Below are 18049 nucleotides of genomic sequence, written 5' to 3' on the forward strand. Positions count from 1 at the left end.
AGTCCGTTATTAGACCTGGATCATGGCCTTTATACAAATCTCATCCTATTTACTCTGCTGCTGAGCATTGTGGTTTAGTCGTTTAAACCAGCAGCAGCAAATGGTAGTTGAGCTTCGTACATTTGTGTGTACGAGATAGGTAAATAGAGAGAAGAGATGCAAATAAAAATAGTTGGATGCAAACCCTCGCAATTTTCCTGTTAGTTAGTTAGTTACTTGTGTATATTATTATTATGGTGTGTGTCCGTTGTTCTTCGTCGTCGTCGGTTTGCTAAATACGTTTAGTTTTGCATTTTGCATCTCTTCGTCTTCTTTTGCACGGAGGAGGTGCATGGTTGTGAGAGACACGTAGAATTATTGATATTTTTATTTTTATTTGTGAGACGGAGACAAAACATGGACTTTTGTGAATAGAGGACGAGAGAGCCCTAGGTTTAGTAAAAAAAAAAGGAACCTTAATAATAACAAAATAGTGGAAGAAATCACTATCCGAGGCTCCCTGTCCTTCTAGTCACACAACCGAACGAACGAGAAAAAGGACCCAAGGGACCCACTTTTCAACGTAAAGGTGAGTTTTTATGAATTATTTTTTGTTTCAGTACATTTTAAGGTTTTGAACTGGTTGAACGTCGGTTAGTTACATGTAACAGTTGATTTTTGTAAAAGTAAAAAGCCATTAGTGATTTTTGAATTTAAAAAAATATCTAATTCTAATATTCTATACAGTTTAAAGTTTAAACTTGGGCAGCCAAGAAAAGGGAGGTTTTTGGCTATTAGTTAGTACAAATTACGAGTAGAAAAGAGTGCTCAAGATTTCAATCATAGATATAAATTATCGTGTAAATTGTAAACAATTACAATAAATTATCAGATTCGTAGCATTTCACATTTTGCATTGTAAATATACAATACATGCTCCAATAACTCGGAAGAAATTGTAAGTGTAAATAATTAATACGCTGTATTATTCGTTAGTTGCATTGCATTCACTTCACTCGTAATAATTAATAACGTACATATTTAGCAGTCTAACAACGTCTCATCTCATGATCCCAAGCAGTACATAAACTGATCTGAATTCGTTCCGATTTGCTAATTTATTGCTAATCGTGACATATTATTCAAAGACGAAGAAATAAGTGAAGGCCGTGCATCAATAATTTATCACACATTTAGAATTTGCAAAGTCATCTTGGTCTGGCCAATATTATTGCAATTTTTCAAGCACTTTAGTTAGTTGCCATGCGGCGATCATCATATTTTGCACTCAACACGATTGCGGAATCTCGGGTGAACGGCCTGCCCGTAAAAGAAAAGAAGTTCATTTCTGGATATTTTTTTTCCATTTTCAGTTCGTCTTGCCACAGTCGGAGAGGATTGGATCGCACAACCAGAGAGACGACGACGACTTTTTTAATTGGCATAATTAACTAACTAACTAACCTTCAAATTTCGAGTTATTCAGCGTCGAGTGGTTCCCACTTCTACCCTTTCTCGGGGGGGTTTTTCTTACAAGGATAACAGGAAATCATCAAGAGCAGCCATGATTGCCTACTTCCTCTCAAAGCTCATCATGTAAGTATTTTTGGTGCAGTTTTTTGCCATTTCTCGTCGTTTATCTTTATCTTTTTAACTGGTATGTAGGATTTTCTACGGCATGCTCTACCCTGCGTACTGTTCGTACAAAGCTGTGAAGACCAAAGATGTCAAAGAGGTAATAAAAAATTGAAAGGGAAGAGAAAATGTTCCGGGACGATGACGGGTATAAAAATAAAGAGAAATGTCTTGTTTTTTATCAGTATGTTCATTGGATGATGTACTGGATCGTGTTTTCAATCTTCAGCGTCTTTGAAGTTTTTGCTGATACGTTTGTAGGCTTGTGGTGAGTGAGATTTGAAGAAGAAAATGGAATTTTTTAACAGACAGAGAATGATGTGAATAATATTATTTTCTTATCTAGGTTTCCGTTTTACTACGAAATCAAGATCCTGTTCATGATCTGGCTACTTTCTCCGACCACGCGGGGAGGTAGTACTTTGTATCGGCGGTTTGTTCACCCATTCTTCACCAAACATGAACCTGTAAGTTATATGTGTATTTATGAAGGCTAATTTTATCAAGTGACAAAAAAGGTTAGACAAAGTACTAATTTGTTTTCTCATATGTAGGAAATTGATGGATATCTTACCGAGTTCAAGCTCCGAACATCCAGTCTGATTGTACAATGGGGTACAAAAGCATTTTCGTACGCTACCAATTTCATTACGACACAGGTGCTCAGGGTATGAATACAAATTTAATTTCAAACACTTATATAGTTTTTATGTAGCACTTGCAAATGACATTTATAAATAATCTGAAGTATCATTATAACTTTGATTTGTTTTAATTACAGGGTGGACTTACTGACCAAACCATGATGACAGTAACCAAAAGTTACAGCTATGAAAATTTCGGTGCGTCAGCCGACATGAATCGGAACAATTACCCTATTCTTCCTCCTATGGATGAGCTTGATAATGGTCGAGGTATGTTTTTTTTACAAAGGCGAGATTGTTGTTTGCATGTATATGGTGCAAGATTTGAGTACTACTCTCCTTATTGGTTGTAGTTGAACTGCCTTCCGATATGGACACTGCATTTACCCGTGAGCGACCAGCCCCACGCCAACGGTAAGCTAAATTAATACACATGAATGTTTGGATTTGCGTAATCTACATTATATTTAGTTGAGTTTATAATTATTTTCAGCAATTTGTACACCTCTACCAATTTCTACGGCTCTGTAGATGAGCAGCTTGGAAGAATGGCCGAAATTTCAAAGCCCTACTCCATGATGGATTTGACTGAACAAGACGATGAGCCCATGCCTCCACCCAAAGTTCGCTCCGGCTCACGAAAGAAGAAAGAGGTACTGGGAAAATAGATTATTTTTTATACTAATCGGAATTTCAGACGCATCGAGTATAGAAATTGTATAGAGATATTATTGAGATGTAAATATTCTTAAAAAATTAGGCAGCAGGGATACTATAGATATGAATATAAGTATGTGCATACTTAGTTCTTGAATTGTTTAGCAGTACATACTGACTCACTGATCTTACTGTTTGTTTTCTTCTTCTCCAATTATCCACATCAAGTTTGGGAAGTTTTCGGTCATAGCTGGACCGGAGATGGGTGGAATGCCCGTTGTGTTCTGGGGTCATCCTGACATGACCAGTCCAATAATGTCTACACCATTTTCTCCTCAAGAGTTTTCACGCATACCTTTCCAATTTCATGGAGGAAACCAAATTTTATGCGCTCCAGCACTAATGAAAAAGCAACAAACAGGCTTCCAACATTTTCAAGAAACTTTAACTCATATAACTGACGACGAGGATGAAAGCGAAAGTGACAGTAGCAGTGAGAGTTTTTTTGATTGTGACAGTGACAACCATTCTAAAAAGGATAAGATCGGAAGTAGCAGTGGTAGCGATGGACGTTCATCCGTAACACCTAAAGTTCATGTTGTTTCTAAAACCGTACTTAAAGAATTTGTTGGTAGTGAGCCCTCCTCCTCTTCTTCCGCTGTGCCATTGAGGAAAAAGAGGTCAGCGGATCCCCAGCAGCAGCAGCAGGGCCTTACTCCTAGTAATAGTGGTACATTTCAAAAACGAAACTCGGCGTCCTCCTTAGACAGTCTTGACAGTAGTGGTGGTACTGCTAGTGCTAAACCTAAAGTAAAAAAAAGTTTGAGCCAACATGAACCGAAATTTGTGAAAGCTCCCATTTTATCATCGTCCTCATTCAGTCGAGTTTTTAGCCCCTTTTCACCCACTGTGAAAAAAGGGAGCAGTCCAACTCCAAGTAGTAGCAATCGAAACTCGAAGGAATACTAGTTTTCAATCAGAGTCAGAGTCAATGTTAGCGTGGGTGCTGATGCAATTAATTATTACGTATTACGCAATTCAAGTAAGTTGAGAAAAGTATGAAGGCAAGTACGATAAGACTTACTCTGTTTTTGGAAACGTCATGTTTTTTTTCTCTCTAACTACTGACAACCTGAAACTGGTATTATATTGCTCACTGACCTCTTATCTATGAGCCATAGATAGTCATTGGCTTATGTGTTGGCTGGTCGTAAATGAAAAAAACAACCCTAAAAAATGTATGAATGGTTTTAGCTTTTGTTGCGGTATATAAAATGATAATTATTCATTATTTTCTTTTTTATAATAACGTTTGTCAATTTGCATGGGACCGCATAATATGTATGCGATACAAATAGTACGTACTATTTATTATAATGTGTATGTATGTATGCATTTATGTATGCATCTCTCTAACCCGTGTGTCATGATGACAACCTCCCTGTTCTAATTGTTGTTTGGACTTTACCCTAAAATTTGCCTATTAATTTGCTTTCAGGAAAACTTGTACGGAACCCTTCCTCGAACCAAGCGAACCAATCGACGAACTACTAAGCAGCAATAAGACTTATTTCTCCATCCTCTTTATAAATACTCCGTCCGATCCATTACATACACAAAGCAACAAAAAAAACTAGCACAATAAGTGTTAAGAACCGTCCTTCAAGTGCCTTGTTGATTCTCACTAATTTCTCAATTATTTATTTGAGTGTAGATAGATACACAGTCCAAAATTGTTATACGCAACTCTCGACTGTTGTGATATGTGATATTACTTATACAATACTGATGCTAACATCGTTCAACCCGCACCGATTTCTAATACCATTTGTACCCACGATAAAGCGATAACAAATTTTTATGTATATCAATAAAAGGCGATTCGTCAAGTTAGCTTTTTAAAGAAAGAACTGTTCATAGGATTAGTCAATGCGTGCTTGATTTTTTTGCAGAATCTCATCTGTCATAAATGAATACCAAGCAGATCGCGATTTCTTATCGTAGTACAAAAAAATTAGGCAATGCCAGACTAGCAGAAAGTATAGCAAGCAACAATCGATGATGATGATGCATCATCATAATGATATCTCTTTACCGTAATTCTCAATACGAGCTACCTATCCATCCTTGTCAATATATAGTTGTGACTGATAACGTAGGGTCTCTTAGGTTTAAGGGTTGACAATAATTTTCATGCAAAATGATTTGATCCTCCTCCTCCTCTATTTTTAGAGTTTGGATAGAAATAGTGATACTATTCGCAATAAGTTGTAATTTATAAATAATTTATGCTAGGTACAAGTTTAAACTATTTTTCCACTTCCATTTTTCCCCTGTTCTGTAAATGCACTATATATTTGTCTTGCGTTTTTTATTACAAACATGTATCTCTAGTTTACTGGATGTATGCATATGAATACTTATGACATAAATTTATCCAAGTGCGTAAAGTAAATGACATGCTAAATATATATCAATCACCTCCTTCTTTTCCATTTATTCCACGTTACATTACTACCGTTTGTGACTTGGTAATGGAAACAATGTGTATCTACATACTTATTTTTATCGCAGTCACTTAATAAAGATTGAATTGTTACGTTAGGTGATTTTAAATAGATAAATAAGCGAAATAATAAAAGGTGCAATGCAAACAGAAAAAATGTGCAATTCTTATCACTTTTATATTATCGATAACCTGGCACGATAAGTCTCAAACAATATTACGGTTTTTGCATCTTCAACGATGATAGATATTTCTACCATGTAAAGCATACCATCTCCCAACCTAGAACTAGACCTAATTCTCCCACGTGCCAAAAACTGAAATACATTCCTCGTATGACATACATACAATCTGCATCTACGTGCAGACAAAGTTATTGGTTATGTTTTGGCAGTTAATTTTTCGCAAGGAAGAAGTGCGGAGAAAAAGTGTGATCATCATCGTCACTCGGGCACAAAATAATGTTTATGTACGGAGCCAGCGAGCAGATTTTATTTACTTATGTGCAAAAATATTATGGCGAGATTGCCATTATTATGGTAGGACATGCACATTACAGATTCTACATACATCCTCTCAGATAGATGATATCGTACATATCCGCTTATGCAAAAATTACCAAAAATATTGGCACTTCTCTCTCTCTCACACACAGTACACACACAGGTTTTGAACTTGAACTGCAAAAGAGAAGTTCGCGTCCTGCATGCATCCTTTTTCGCCTTCACGACAAGCAGTAGGACGAAGACGTGCATTGCCAAATGCAGAAATGCTACGTACATACGACGAGCATGGTGACGTAATCCGCACCACTTTCACCACCACTCTCTGCCCATCAGCAGCTTTCTCCCACTACTCGTGACTGACTCCATCCCGACATACATAACCAACTTTTTCGGTCCACAACAATACATAATAACAAAAAAATAACGATTCATTCACCATTTAAGAAGAAATTCATCTGTAACAGCCAGCTAGTAAAAAAACTCTTTGTTTTCGGTTTTAAAACAGTGGTGGTGGGCACCAGACACGTAGTGAGATTAATACATACATACCCAACTTTTTGCACGATACGCAAAAAAAGAAAGTTTGCATTTTTAAGGCGCACGTACACACGGGGGAAAATTGCAGGGTAAGTAATATCTGTATAAGATATAAGCTATAGGCAAATTAGCGTACCAATTTTTTCCAGACATTATATTTTTGATTCCGCAGTAGTTTGTTTCATTTCATTACTAGTTTTGTTTGATGGGACAGTTTTTAATTTCATTTTTCTTCGTTAAGCCTCGCTCAAGAGGAATAAAGAAAAGCGGATGGTTTTATCAAATCGATATTTGTCATCTAGTTGAAAGGTATCGAACCATCATGCCTCGGTCGGTTGAGGTCAGGCCGAAAAGGAAATATGTAAATGGGATGATGATGTGCATGTATAAATAGTTACCGTGTTTGGTTTTTGGGCGAAGGGCATTGCAGGAGGTACGGTACACACGTATTCGACATAACAAATTTTGGCCTGTATTTCCTTATTTTATTACTGACTACTTTTTTTTCCGCGGAGAGTGGTGCTGGCTGGGCGATTAAAAATACAAGAGGAGGCGAACGAACGGACCCCCTCACGTATGTATGAAACCCGGGTGTTTTTTTCTCTTTTTTCTGTAATAAACAATCAATCACACGCTACATGCGGGGAAGGAACAAAGAATCGGCGTTGTTTTTTTTTAGTGGACATACTTTCTTTCTCCAGTAAAATTTGGACCGTGTGAAATAAAATTGTAAGTAATTTCCCTTGTGTGATTTTCTTATAGCTCGAGAAGAAGAACCTAAACTTACAGAAGGCTACTTACTTTTGTGTACAAGCTAGCCAACTTTACTGACTCGGATCAATCAATAATATTCAGAATGGTGCCATGCAGATTGTGCTAGTGTTAAATAAGTGCAAGTTATTATTAATTCACCATCATCATCGTCATAAGAATGAGGTCGTTTTCCTTTACCAATGCTGCTGATAAGAGTTTGGAAGGTGCTCCAGGATGAAAAAAATCTGCAGGCAGATTGCAAAAGTCGAAAGGATTAATTAAGAGGTGAGTTAAGTTACTTATTTAAGTTGATGGAGTTAAGTAGAATTTTTTTTAGTTTAAACTTAATTATGTATGGGAATCTTTAGGGTTTTTAATGTTCCACGCTTAAAATTTTTACGATTCATTTGAAACGGTAATGACATTCATTAAATTTTATGTACATTGGTGCACGTGAAATTCATTGTTGAGAGCAAGTCGCACTTTTATGCCACACTTTTGGGATGAGGTGTTGAATAAAACATTTTATGTACATACATAGTTTTGCACATAACATATCGAATTCTGTGGTTTTGCATGCATAGACTTGAACCTCTGTATGTTATGAAAGTGGACAATAGATCGGCATAAATAAATGATTAATAAGCTTGTGGGGCATACTGATACGTATTTAATTACTTTAACCACAATTTCCTCTACAATTAAAATACCTGCACGTCTAAATACATTTAAGTACATAGATATCGAAAAAAACAGGAAAATTTGTTGTTGGTTTAATCTACACACGCTCACATCATGCATGTCTACACACTTATGATGACACTTTTTTACTTTTAAAGCACACACCCAATGTAGACATAAATAAATAGATACATATAAAAAATCTGTTTTTATGCATTGCTGACTGACCATTATCGATCGTTAGTCTTTAAGTAAACTGTGTAATCATCACCAATTCCATAAATATCTTTACATTCTTGATTCTATATACAACCATCTTGGTTCGATCCACTCCCATCTGTCCAAATATAAATCTGGAGCAATAATAATAAATACCGTTATCTATCACACATTAGAATCATGTCTTTACTCAAGAAGAAGAAGTAAAAGTTCACATTTTTTCTGTGCACAAATGCACAAATAAAAGTCCAGATTTCTCGAGTCATACATGAAGGAAATGAATCATCTCGATCTGTTTGAACTTGACTTATCATATCATACTTATCATGCACCACCAATGCAATGCAGTTACAGCCAGTGTATGTACATACATACATACATATTCATTCCTGATAAATTTGTGATATTAAGCAGAGCGTTGAATTGACATAGAAGAATCAAATGCACTTATTTTTTCATGACTTTCAGCTAGCCCAGCTCAGTTGGAATATTTAAGTGTTTTTGGGTATATTTCCCCATCAGACTAATGACAAAGCCGTGTCGCTATCTTTCGAGAATGTCAGGACCCATTTCCAGCAGGAGAACATTAGACACATAGCAGGACCACATATGCATATGCACTAATGAAGTGTGATATAAAGGATAAAAAGTATAGTTGGAGCTTGAAGAAGCTGGTACAAACTGGAGCTTGTAAATAGCAGCAGGAAAGAGAGATATCTCTATTTTATTTTGTCGTGTATGTATTTATGTACGAATATGAATGGACGGATGCAGCAGGGGAACAAGTGTCAAGTGAGACTCATTAAACAGTAGTTGTCGTCACTTTAGAGAGCTTTGACTCCTGATTTTCACAAAGTGCATAAGAATTTTCTAAAATAGGGAAAAATCTATACATTTTTGCTTAAGCTACTAAAAATTACGTAAAACAAGCCACATCCAGAAGGTGCATATGTACATATACGTATTTACGTACAACATATTTAGCAGTACGCATCATCACAGAATGATGCACATTTTGCATTCTCTCTCTCTCTCATTCGTTACACAATCTAATTTGTTAAACTAACTTGGAGAACCACGAGTATCTACACAAAAAGTTGAGTGTTGTACAAAGCTACACACATTAAATGAAGCAGATTACAATACAGCAGAGAGTGCAATATTGCTGCTGCATTGCGTTGTTGTTCTGATCATCCATTGTTGATGATCAAACATGTTCAGGACATTACCACGACCACGACTGAGACCAGGGACGGATACGACCACGACGTTTTAATACATCCAGTCTAATTTTTTGTACTATCTTCCTCCTCCATTTTTAACCGTACATTCAGTATAATCATCGTCGTCAAGTTAGGAACTTACTTAGGTGTGAAATTATTATTATAAGACCAAGACGAGATTGAGAAGAAGTAAACAGTTTTCTTATATTCGCGTATGTGCTGGATTTTCCTCTCGTTTTTTTCCCCCTTCTGTACTACCGACAACCGATGATGATATTGTAAATACAGAGTGCATGGTGGGTCGGCGTTTCGTTTTATCAAACTTATTTATAGCAGAGATCATCTCGGTAGTTGGAGGAAGTGAGAGGGTGAAAGGTTAAGTTTTAACTTATAAAGACGTTACATAATAATACACATTCTTCAATTGTGATTGTGGTGACGAAATAAAAAATTATTGCCTATTATTTTATACCGAATTTTTTTAAAATTTTGTATCAAAAGGAGTTTCTTACATAATATTTCATTCATTGATTCATGAATAATTACGGAGTGCACAAGTGACATTGCAATACGGTTACTGCGCCAAAGTTTTACATAATAAATAATAACAATAGATATATCGTTAATCGTTACTCCTTTGTTTTGTCAGTCATTCATTCATGATGAGACAAGTTCTACTACTAATACCGTCTCATCTTCTTGTGGTAGCGTTGTTGTGGTGTGTGGTTAAAAGACCTGGACTTGTGAATTTTACTATGTGACGTGATTTTCAATCTTGTCAGGAAGTGATATTTTTTTAAAATTCTAACCTCCATCGGGATCCGTGTAATGCGATGAAATTCAAACGGAGACAAGTGCGAATTATTAATATATTTAATTTCAAAATATTTTCAAATTTTCTTTCCTGCTTTTTTGATAATATTTCGTTTTTGGTGGTTTGGTAGCGTGGGTGGGTGGTAGGAATCACTGTTAAATCGTGGTAATTTTCTGTAGGGCGACCAACGGATTTAAAAAATATTGTGCTGTTGAAATCTGGTTTTTGAGACAAATATTTGCTAATTGCGTCTCGTATTCGTAAATATCTCTGGGTGCCGATGTATGTCTGTATAGCCGTGCTGCGTTCTGGTATTAGTGGTGGGAGTGTACGCAGTATACTTGTTTATATTTACTGCACAAACGCTATTAAAAGCTATCGTACGACGCCATTTATCCACCGACCCCGTGCACATGGCAGAATGTTGTGGGATTGGGATGGATGAGATACATGAATGGAGAGAAGATGCTAAAATAATGGTTTACAAACATGAGAGAGAGAACCTTCTGTTGCTAAAAAGTCGTTATGAAATTTAATTTCGCATTTCTGCTCCTTGTTTCACAATAGAAGAGTGAAATTCGCACGCAGAAATGGTTTCATCAAACTGCTGCTCATTTAACTTAATTCGGAAAATAAACACTTTACTTGTATGGAGAATGTTATTAAATGCGTATTTGTTGTGGGCATGTTGGGAGATAGATAATTTGATAATTTGCACCCTGATTGTGTCTTTCTTTTCAGATTGCACAATATTTTGGTGATAGACTTTTTTTTTGCAATTTGGCCAAAAATACGATTTAAATGTCGGTCGTTCATGTCAGTTCTTTGACAAACAGGAAAATAAGAAAGTATGTATTATTTGGCAAAAAAAGTGCCCACTATTGTGTCCCAGCCTGAAATTGTGCACTTTTCCTTATACCCATACATACACATGTACATAACTGTATAGTTATGCGAAATTTAGGAAATGGACAAAATGAAACACGACAGGTTTGGTTGGCCACTCGAAAAATTGCACATGCATAATTAATCCGAATCGGGTCATAGAAATCAATATGTAGCCCCTTCTCCGCGTCGTGGTTCGTTTTCTTTGGGCTGATTTCTAATTTAAAGAGTCAACTTTGTCAAAATCAATTAATCCATTGTTTCATAAATATAGAGTTGGAGGGTTTGTAATAAAAATAAATCCACAGTCATCGCCACTCTTCTTCTGCTTCTACCACCTTACGCAATTTTGTCGATAAATACATACACCACGAAATAATGAAATATTATCCCAGTCTTAATTACTGAATTGCTCCTTCCTTCTTTCTTCTCCTTTAATAAGTATTCTCATCTCGTAATAAAATACCTTGTCGTAGAAATTAACGTTGTTTTATTTCTTATGATTTTGTGAAATTTCTTGATCCTTGCCTTGCCTGGTGGCCGTTTTACGACTTTTTCGTTTCATGGTAAGTATGCTGAGAGGGAGGAAATAGATAACAAGCATCATCATCATTTCTATTAATTAATTAGTAACGTTTTGCGAATTTTATCCTGAAAGCACACAGTTTATGATGCAAAATAGTGCGATTATTACAGTAACGACCTATACCAGTGTTGTTGCTGTGATCATAAGTCAACAACTAACCAACTACATGTGCAGATTTTGCACATCATGGCATTCATTAAATTTGCACTTATTTATCAGAGTGCATATGTATGTATGTACCTCGTTCAGCACAGATTTATTTGCTCGTGAGGGAGGAGGTGCAGTTATAGTTGCATTACGTATTTAAGTACAGGGTGGTTTAAATGTCAGGTTACAATGTAAAATTTTGCAATGGGAAAAATTCGCAAATATCCATTAGTTACCTAAATTTTGCCTCTGAAATTCAATATTTTAAGAATTTTGTCATAAGTTTTAATAAAAATTAATAAAAATCTCAATCCCAAATCAGTAACTAATGGAAATTTAAAAATTTTTCCCATTAAAAAATTTTCCATTGTAACCTGACATTTAAACCACCCTGTACATTGGTTAGATTAACTTATAGTTTGATTCAACCCTCCGATATATTTGCAGTTCGAGATAGTATCGTGCAGTGCAAATAATAATGCGCACAGACAGAGAAGAACCAATGTTTTTTGCATGTATCGCGGATTATGGATCGTATGGTGTAGATGTGCAATAAGTAATTTATGTACTTCAGCTCAGATTTGAAGGTTATTGGCAATAAATATTTACTGAATTATGAAGTCATTCACATCACTCGTAATCTATCTTTAGTCGTGCTAATTTGAATCCAATTTAACGTTCAGTCACACACCACACCACACGGCTCATGGCGATGAGTGTGAATTGTTCAACTTAAAAGATTTGCATGAGATTTTGACTACTTATTGGCAGTCACAAGACCAAGATTTTTTTCAGACAACAAGTGTGTGTCCATCTGCATAGATACAAGTCAGGCACATCCATCACACAATAAGTTATTGGTCATTTTGTAGTGTTTTTTTTTGCAAATTTCGTGTCCTGAAAATACGTAGCTGAAATGCATAAGTAGAAACGTTTAATTGTGTGTGATCAATTAAGTGGATACATAAGTGACACTTGTGTTTATATAACTTTTTTAGTTGACTAATAATATTATGGACCATGAAACGATCGGACAGGAATTGGTGAAATGTGTTCTTGTCGGGTAAAATGATTTTATAAATTTGATAATTTTTGGGAATGAAATGTGTTCAAAATTTTGAAAGGTTGTTTTAATTTTTTGTTTACAGAGACACTGCGACCGGAAAGACGAGACTTGTTTGTGCCAGAGCTTTAAATGCTCGCGTCTCTCTGCGACAACTGCTTCGACAACATGTACGATTTGAACTTTTATTAAAATTTTTAAATGCATTTGTTCTTATCAAGTGATCTTATCAAATGTATGTAGGTTCCCACGGTGTGGGCGATCGATCAATATCGAATGTACAAGGAGGTACTGGAACGGTCCATGACGATGGTGGATGGCGTCCAGGTATATTAAATACTTAAAAATTAAAGGATAAATTTCCTGGAAAAATAGAATGTTTCTGAAAATGGTACTCAATCCGTTGAAAGGTATCTCTCCGATTGTGGGACACATTTGGAGATCATGAAAAAGATCGGCGTTTCGCGTACGGAAGATCTGACGTAATCCTCCTCTGTTACTCAATTGGCAATAAGAATTCTCTCCTGCATTGTAAAACAGTATGGTAAATAAGAGCACATTATTTTAAAAAAATTAGTAAAATATGGAGTTAAAAAATTTAAATTGAAAATTAATTTTTCAGGTTCCCCGAAATTCGACGATTCTGTCCAGACACACCGATTGTGCTCGTTGGTTGTAAGAATGATTTGAGATTTTTGTGCAAGGATTCCACATATCTTGCATATTGTCGTGATCGAAGCCCTTGCGTCCGCCCAACGCGTGAATGCGATGTCGTCATGCCGGAACAGGCGAGAGCGTTGGCGAAAGAGTTTGGAGTTCCGTACTACGAAACGTCCGTTTTCACATATTACGGGGTCACACAGGTTTTCGAAAATGCCATCAGGTGAGATTACGACTGACATGATTTATGACAAAATTTCTCCTCTAATTGTAATGCCGATAAATGTATGGGATCCTACTTAACTGATCATAATTTAATACTTTTTACGACCATAATTAATGTTTTTTTCTCTAATACTTCTTCTCATCATAATGAAATCCAACTTGACCATAACAGAAAAAATTTTGTCTTGAGAGAAACGCAATTTCCAAAGGCATTTGTGATTGGCTAAGAATAGATAAAATTTGTAAAAAATTTGTAAAATTTAAAATTTTGAAGCGATCTTAACGTGTATTATCACTCCTGACAAAATCGAGTACTTATGAACAACGAAATATTTTACTAAGAGTAAAAGAAGTATTTCTGTAAAAAAAACACTTATCATGGAATAGTATTAAATTATGATCACTTAAACATTCCCCGTAATATGTGTAATCATTCATTTCTTGTCAGGTGTGCCTTAATTTCTCGCCGGAATCAACGATTTTGGATGACCAATTTGAAACATGTTCAACAACCCTTGCTACAAGTGAGTGAGACATAGAACAAATTTTACGAAAACAGTTTAAAGTACCGCAACACGTACATAAAAATTTACAGGCGCCCTACTGTCCCCCGAAGAAGGACCTCAACGTAATAGAAGTTTTTCCTGGAACGTTTTCTGGAGATATGAAGGATCTCGTGGCTTCAAAGCATTACCCCGACTTGGTCTTTGCAATGGGTAAATTAAATTAATGGTGGGTGATAAATGTGTAATTAATTGTGATTAATACAATTTTACAGGAACATCTGAAGTAAGAGCTCATCGCTTCATAGTTGCTGCTGTGGCACCCATTCTTGCAGGGATTTTAGAACCAGAGGCAGATTTTTTGGGGAGACGAAACAGTGAAAGTAGTACCGTGAGTGTATTTATTTATGTAAATCAAAATGTAGCGGAGAAAGTTATGACAATGTACGAAATTATTTATTACGCAGACGAGCGAAAGTACCGTTGACGACACGGAATGTCTCATCAGATCGTCGCGAAACCACTACTCGTCCAAATCGGAAGGACATATCAACTCCGTGTTCTCCGACTCGCTGGAATCCGACTGGAAATTGAACTTTGAACGGAACAGTTGCAGCCGACTGATTGAACACTCGTGGACACGGGCGGCGTACGATGACGTCAAAATTATGCAAGTCGTTCTCAAGCTGAATGACAGAATTTCTTGTGATGCTATTCGTGCTATTTTGCATTTCATTTATACTGGAGATTTCACAGTGCATGTGCCCTGCTCGTATGAGGTAGGTGAAGAAATATTGTATTATAAAGATACCAAATTGTATCGAGTTCAGGAAATGTGCATCCGTTTGAATTATTCATGAATCCATAGGCAATGAAGACTGCGGCTGAAATTTTTGAAAATTCGACTCTGAACCAATATTTAGATGCATGGTTTCAAAGAGATGTAAAGTCGATGGAGGAACTACGTAAAACGCACAAACAGGTATCTACATGTATAAATAGGTAGTGGGTTTTGGAGTAATTGTGACATTGTTGTTGTCGATGTTGAAATTGGTTTAATTTTTGTCGACCAAATAATTGGTCGATTTTTTTGAAATTACCAAAAATAATTTTGATGTTTAGAATCTGAGGGCTGGAATTTGGACGAAATGCTTGGCCGGATACTGCACCGATGTAGAATTCCAACTTGAGGATGGTCAAGTTCCTGCTCACCGAGCATTACTAATTTCACGAAGTGAAGTAATGAGAGCAATGTTTTCACGGGATTTTATGGAACGCCGAAGTCAAATGGTTCGTAGAATCTTTCGAAATGTGATATAATTTCCAATATTTCTGATTTAACAAGTAATTTTTTTTCTGCAGGTATCCATTCCCGACGTAAATCAGGAAGTTTTCGTCTATTTTCTAGAATTCTTGTACACGGACTCAATTACCTCTCCAGTGCCTTCAGACGTGGGAATGCAAGTGTTAGAACTTGCAAACCGACTTTGTCTAACTCGCCTTATGAATTTCATGGAAAATGCGATGATCACGGATTTCACGGAGAAGCAAAGTCACGGCATTGATGTCATGGAGTGTTGCATAAGTTTGCTGGAACCTGCTCAGGTGGTGTACTGATTTAATCAGGGTATAAATTTGCATATCAATTTGCATATAAAATTGTCTCACATTTCTACAGCTGCACAACATTGAACAATTGGCTCAATGGTGTTTAATCCAACTCGCAACGAATTACGATCTCGTGTGTCGCAAGCATGGAAAGTCATTTAAGGAATTAAGCTGTGAAAATCGTCAATGGATCTCACAGTACAGATGGCCTCCTATTTGGTACAAAAATTAGGGTGATACTCTCCTCCATAGAAAAATTAATTGTTTTTTCTCGTCTTTTTCTTCCTTCAGGTACGTCAAGGACTATGACTACTATCAGAAAGCAGTGACCGAACGGTACAAATTAGACCATCCGGAGAAGAAGAGTCGTAAACGAAATAATTCTGGGTGCCTTTGTTTTCCTGGAAAATCCCGAAAAAACGTAGTCGCATCCTCGTCCGATGAACAAAGTGAGGTTCGGAAAATGCTAGTGTCCGCAGGCAGCTTGTGCTTTTGACTGGGCGACAGATTTAATTTGGGCGACAGTTTTAATTTGTCATCATTCTGCTGCAGCATTCCAATCATTCACAACTCTCTGGTCCAAGAAGAAGGAGTTTAAAAAAGAGTAAAACAATTAATTAATTACGTAAATCTAAATAGGATCTGACACTGCTGCGATTTGTATTCAGTGCAAGTTATTATTTTTTAGCCTTGATAAATATACTTATCTTGCAGCAATTTGTAATTTGTAATCGTTAACTGTTCCTTTAATGATTGCGACTAAATTTAAATATTTATGGTTATCTTGCATCGTTTTTATTCAAGTACAATGTATAAACGAAAGACTGTATAAAAACTCAAGGGTATTTTGTACCCACCACGTTTTCTAGTTCTGCTTGTTCTGATCGCACTCACAAACGTTATGTTATTTAATTGTTGTGTTAAATACTTAGTTGTCACGGCTTATGAGTGATTTTCGTTAAAATTTGCACATATTAATTCCATACACTATGTGACAGTATAATTCTACTTGTGACAAAGTTTTCGAACAAATTTTTGTAAATGAGCTTACATGCTTATTTTTTCAATCTTTATGACTTTCAATTTCAAGACTAAATTTACAATTAGTAGACTGTTTTTAGAATTGTGTTAAATTTTATAATTAAATGTACCCAAAATCACACTTTTTTATACCGTGTGCCAATCAATACGAATCAAATAATGAAATCACTTACTGACCTCCTGCCTGAAAGAAAATTAAGTATGCAAACTTGTCAATTGATCCGTTGCAATCATTAATTTTTAATGCACAAGAGAAACAGAAACAGGACAAGTAGCAGATAGCACAATTAAGGTTCATTCAATAATGAGAACAGAGTCTAATAATTAATAATAATTAATACTGAGTAATTATCACGGTAAAATTGTAGCATCTTAAAAAATAATATGTACGTAATTAATATGATAAGATGATCTCTTTGTCTTTCCTTTCTTGGATCGAATTTTGTAAAAGAGAGTGTAATAATTATGCAAATGATAAGTTGTTGTTATCATATTTAGTACCGATACGATAACCACCTTTTACGGGTTATACGAGTCGTGAACATCATGAATTCGCTCATTGGAAGTGACTCTTATTTACTTATAAATGTTTCAAATCTCATTAATTTCTTAGTAAATGCTAAATAACTATGAAATATAATATGTGATGATCAAAAAACCAACAAATGAAAATATTCATGTTCCTATATATTCGAGAAAAAGTGAAATTTCAATATTGATGATGATAATGGTACGTATGAAATGTATGTTGTCATTCACGAATATCATCAGAATTCTTTCTTATCGAGATAGATAAACGATTGAACAAATGCCTTGGCTAAATAATTAGTGTTACAAATTGTAATAAATCTACAATAATAATTCAAGCCATGAAAATTACGAATTTTCATTCAAAAAACATAAAACTGGAGGAGAAAGAAAACAAGTAAAAAATGTGATAATTATAATATAAAAAAAGTTACTTATTTGTAACCAAATTTCAATTGTTATACTACTGCTTTTGCACGCTGTTGAATAAAACAAAATTGAAAATAAAGTCTAAAACCAGCAATTATGTTACTCGATTTCCCCATTTTTGTCAAACTTTGAGGCCGATTTGCGTTTTCTCGACGAAATAACAATATTGGAGCTGATCTCATTTCGCCTCTCGTCTCACTCACCCTTTGCGAACCAAGCT

At 35.7% G+C, this 18049-nt stretch overlaps 2 protein-coding genes across 10 annotated transcripts; both read left to right on the top strand.

The window, feature by feature from the left end:
• The first annotated feature begins 29 nt into the window (after positions 1–29).
• On the top strand, positions 30–5578 carry LOC110856645 (uncharacterized protein T19C3.4). Of its 3 annotated transcripts, none has more exons than XM_035857406.1 (11): positions 30–568; positions 1353–1575; positions 1645–1714; positions 1800–1882; positions 1961–2081; positions 2169–2282; positions 2396–2528; positions 2612–2672; positions 2752–2911; positions 3144–3957; positions 4414–5578. In XM_035857406.1, exons 2-10 carry the CDS (start codon positions 1544–1546, stop codon positions 3882–3884), a joined length of 1515 nt encoding a protein of 504 aa, XP_035713299.1. In that variant the 5' UTR covers positions 30–568; positions 1353–1543; the 3' UTR covers positions 3885–3957; positions 4414–5578. The 3 variants fall into 3 exon arrangements, with proteins under 3 accessions (XP_035713299.1, XP_021960823.1, XP_035713300.1); XM_035857407.1 differs by lacking the exon at positions 30–568 and adding an exon at positions 604–937; XM_022105131.2 differs by lacking the exon at positions 3144–3957 and having other exon boundaries at positions 71–568.
• A 508-nt stretch (positions 5579–6086) lies between these two features.
• LOC110856644 (rho-related BTB domain-containing protein 1) lies at positions 6087–17923 on the top strand. Of its 7 annotated transcripts, none has more exons than XM_035857390.1 (16): positions 6087–7038; positions 7227–7502; positions 12771–12835; positions 12921–13005; positions 13079–13162; positions 13246–13379; positions 13458–13718; positions 14169–14244; positions 14316–14436; positions 14499–14614; positions 14691–15002; positions 15092–15205; positions 15346–15513; positions 15586–15828; positions 15902–16050; positions 16123–17923. In XM_035857390.1, the coding sequence occupies exons 3-16, from the start codon at positions 12786–12788 to the stop codon at positions 16325–16327; spliced, it is 2118 nt and encodes a 705-aa protein (XP_035713283.1). In that variant the 5' UTR covers positions 6087–7038; positions 7227–7502; positions 12771–12785; the 3' UTR covers positions 16328–17923. The 7 variants fall into 7 exon arrangements, with proteins under 7 accessions (XP_035713283.1, XP_035713284.1, XP_035713285.1 ...); XM_035857391.1 differs by having other exon boundaries at positions 6087–6553; positions 6767–7502; XM_035857392.1 differs by having other exon boundaries at positions 6087–6553; positions 6885–7502.
• Positions 17924–18049: the final 126 nt, after the last annotated feature.

This window comes from Folsomia candida, unplaced genomic scaffold, assembly GCF_002217175.1.
Source record: "Folsomia candida strain VU population unplaced genomic scaffold, ASM221717v1 Fcan01_Sc017, whole genome shotgun sequence".
In the NCBI taxonomy this organism is placed as follows: Eukaryota; Metazoa; Arthropoda; class Collembola; order Entomobryomorpha; family Isotomidae; genus Folsomia; species Folsomia candida.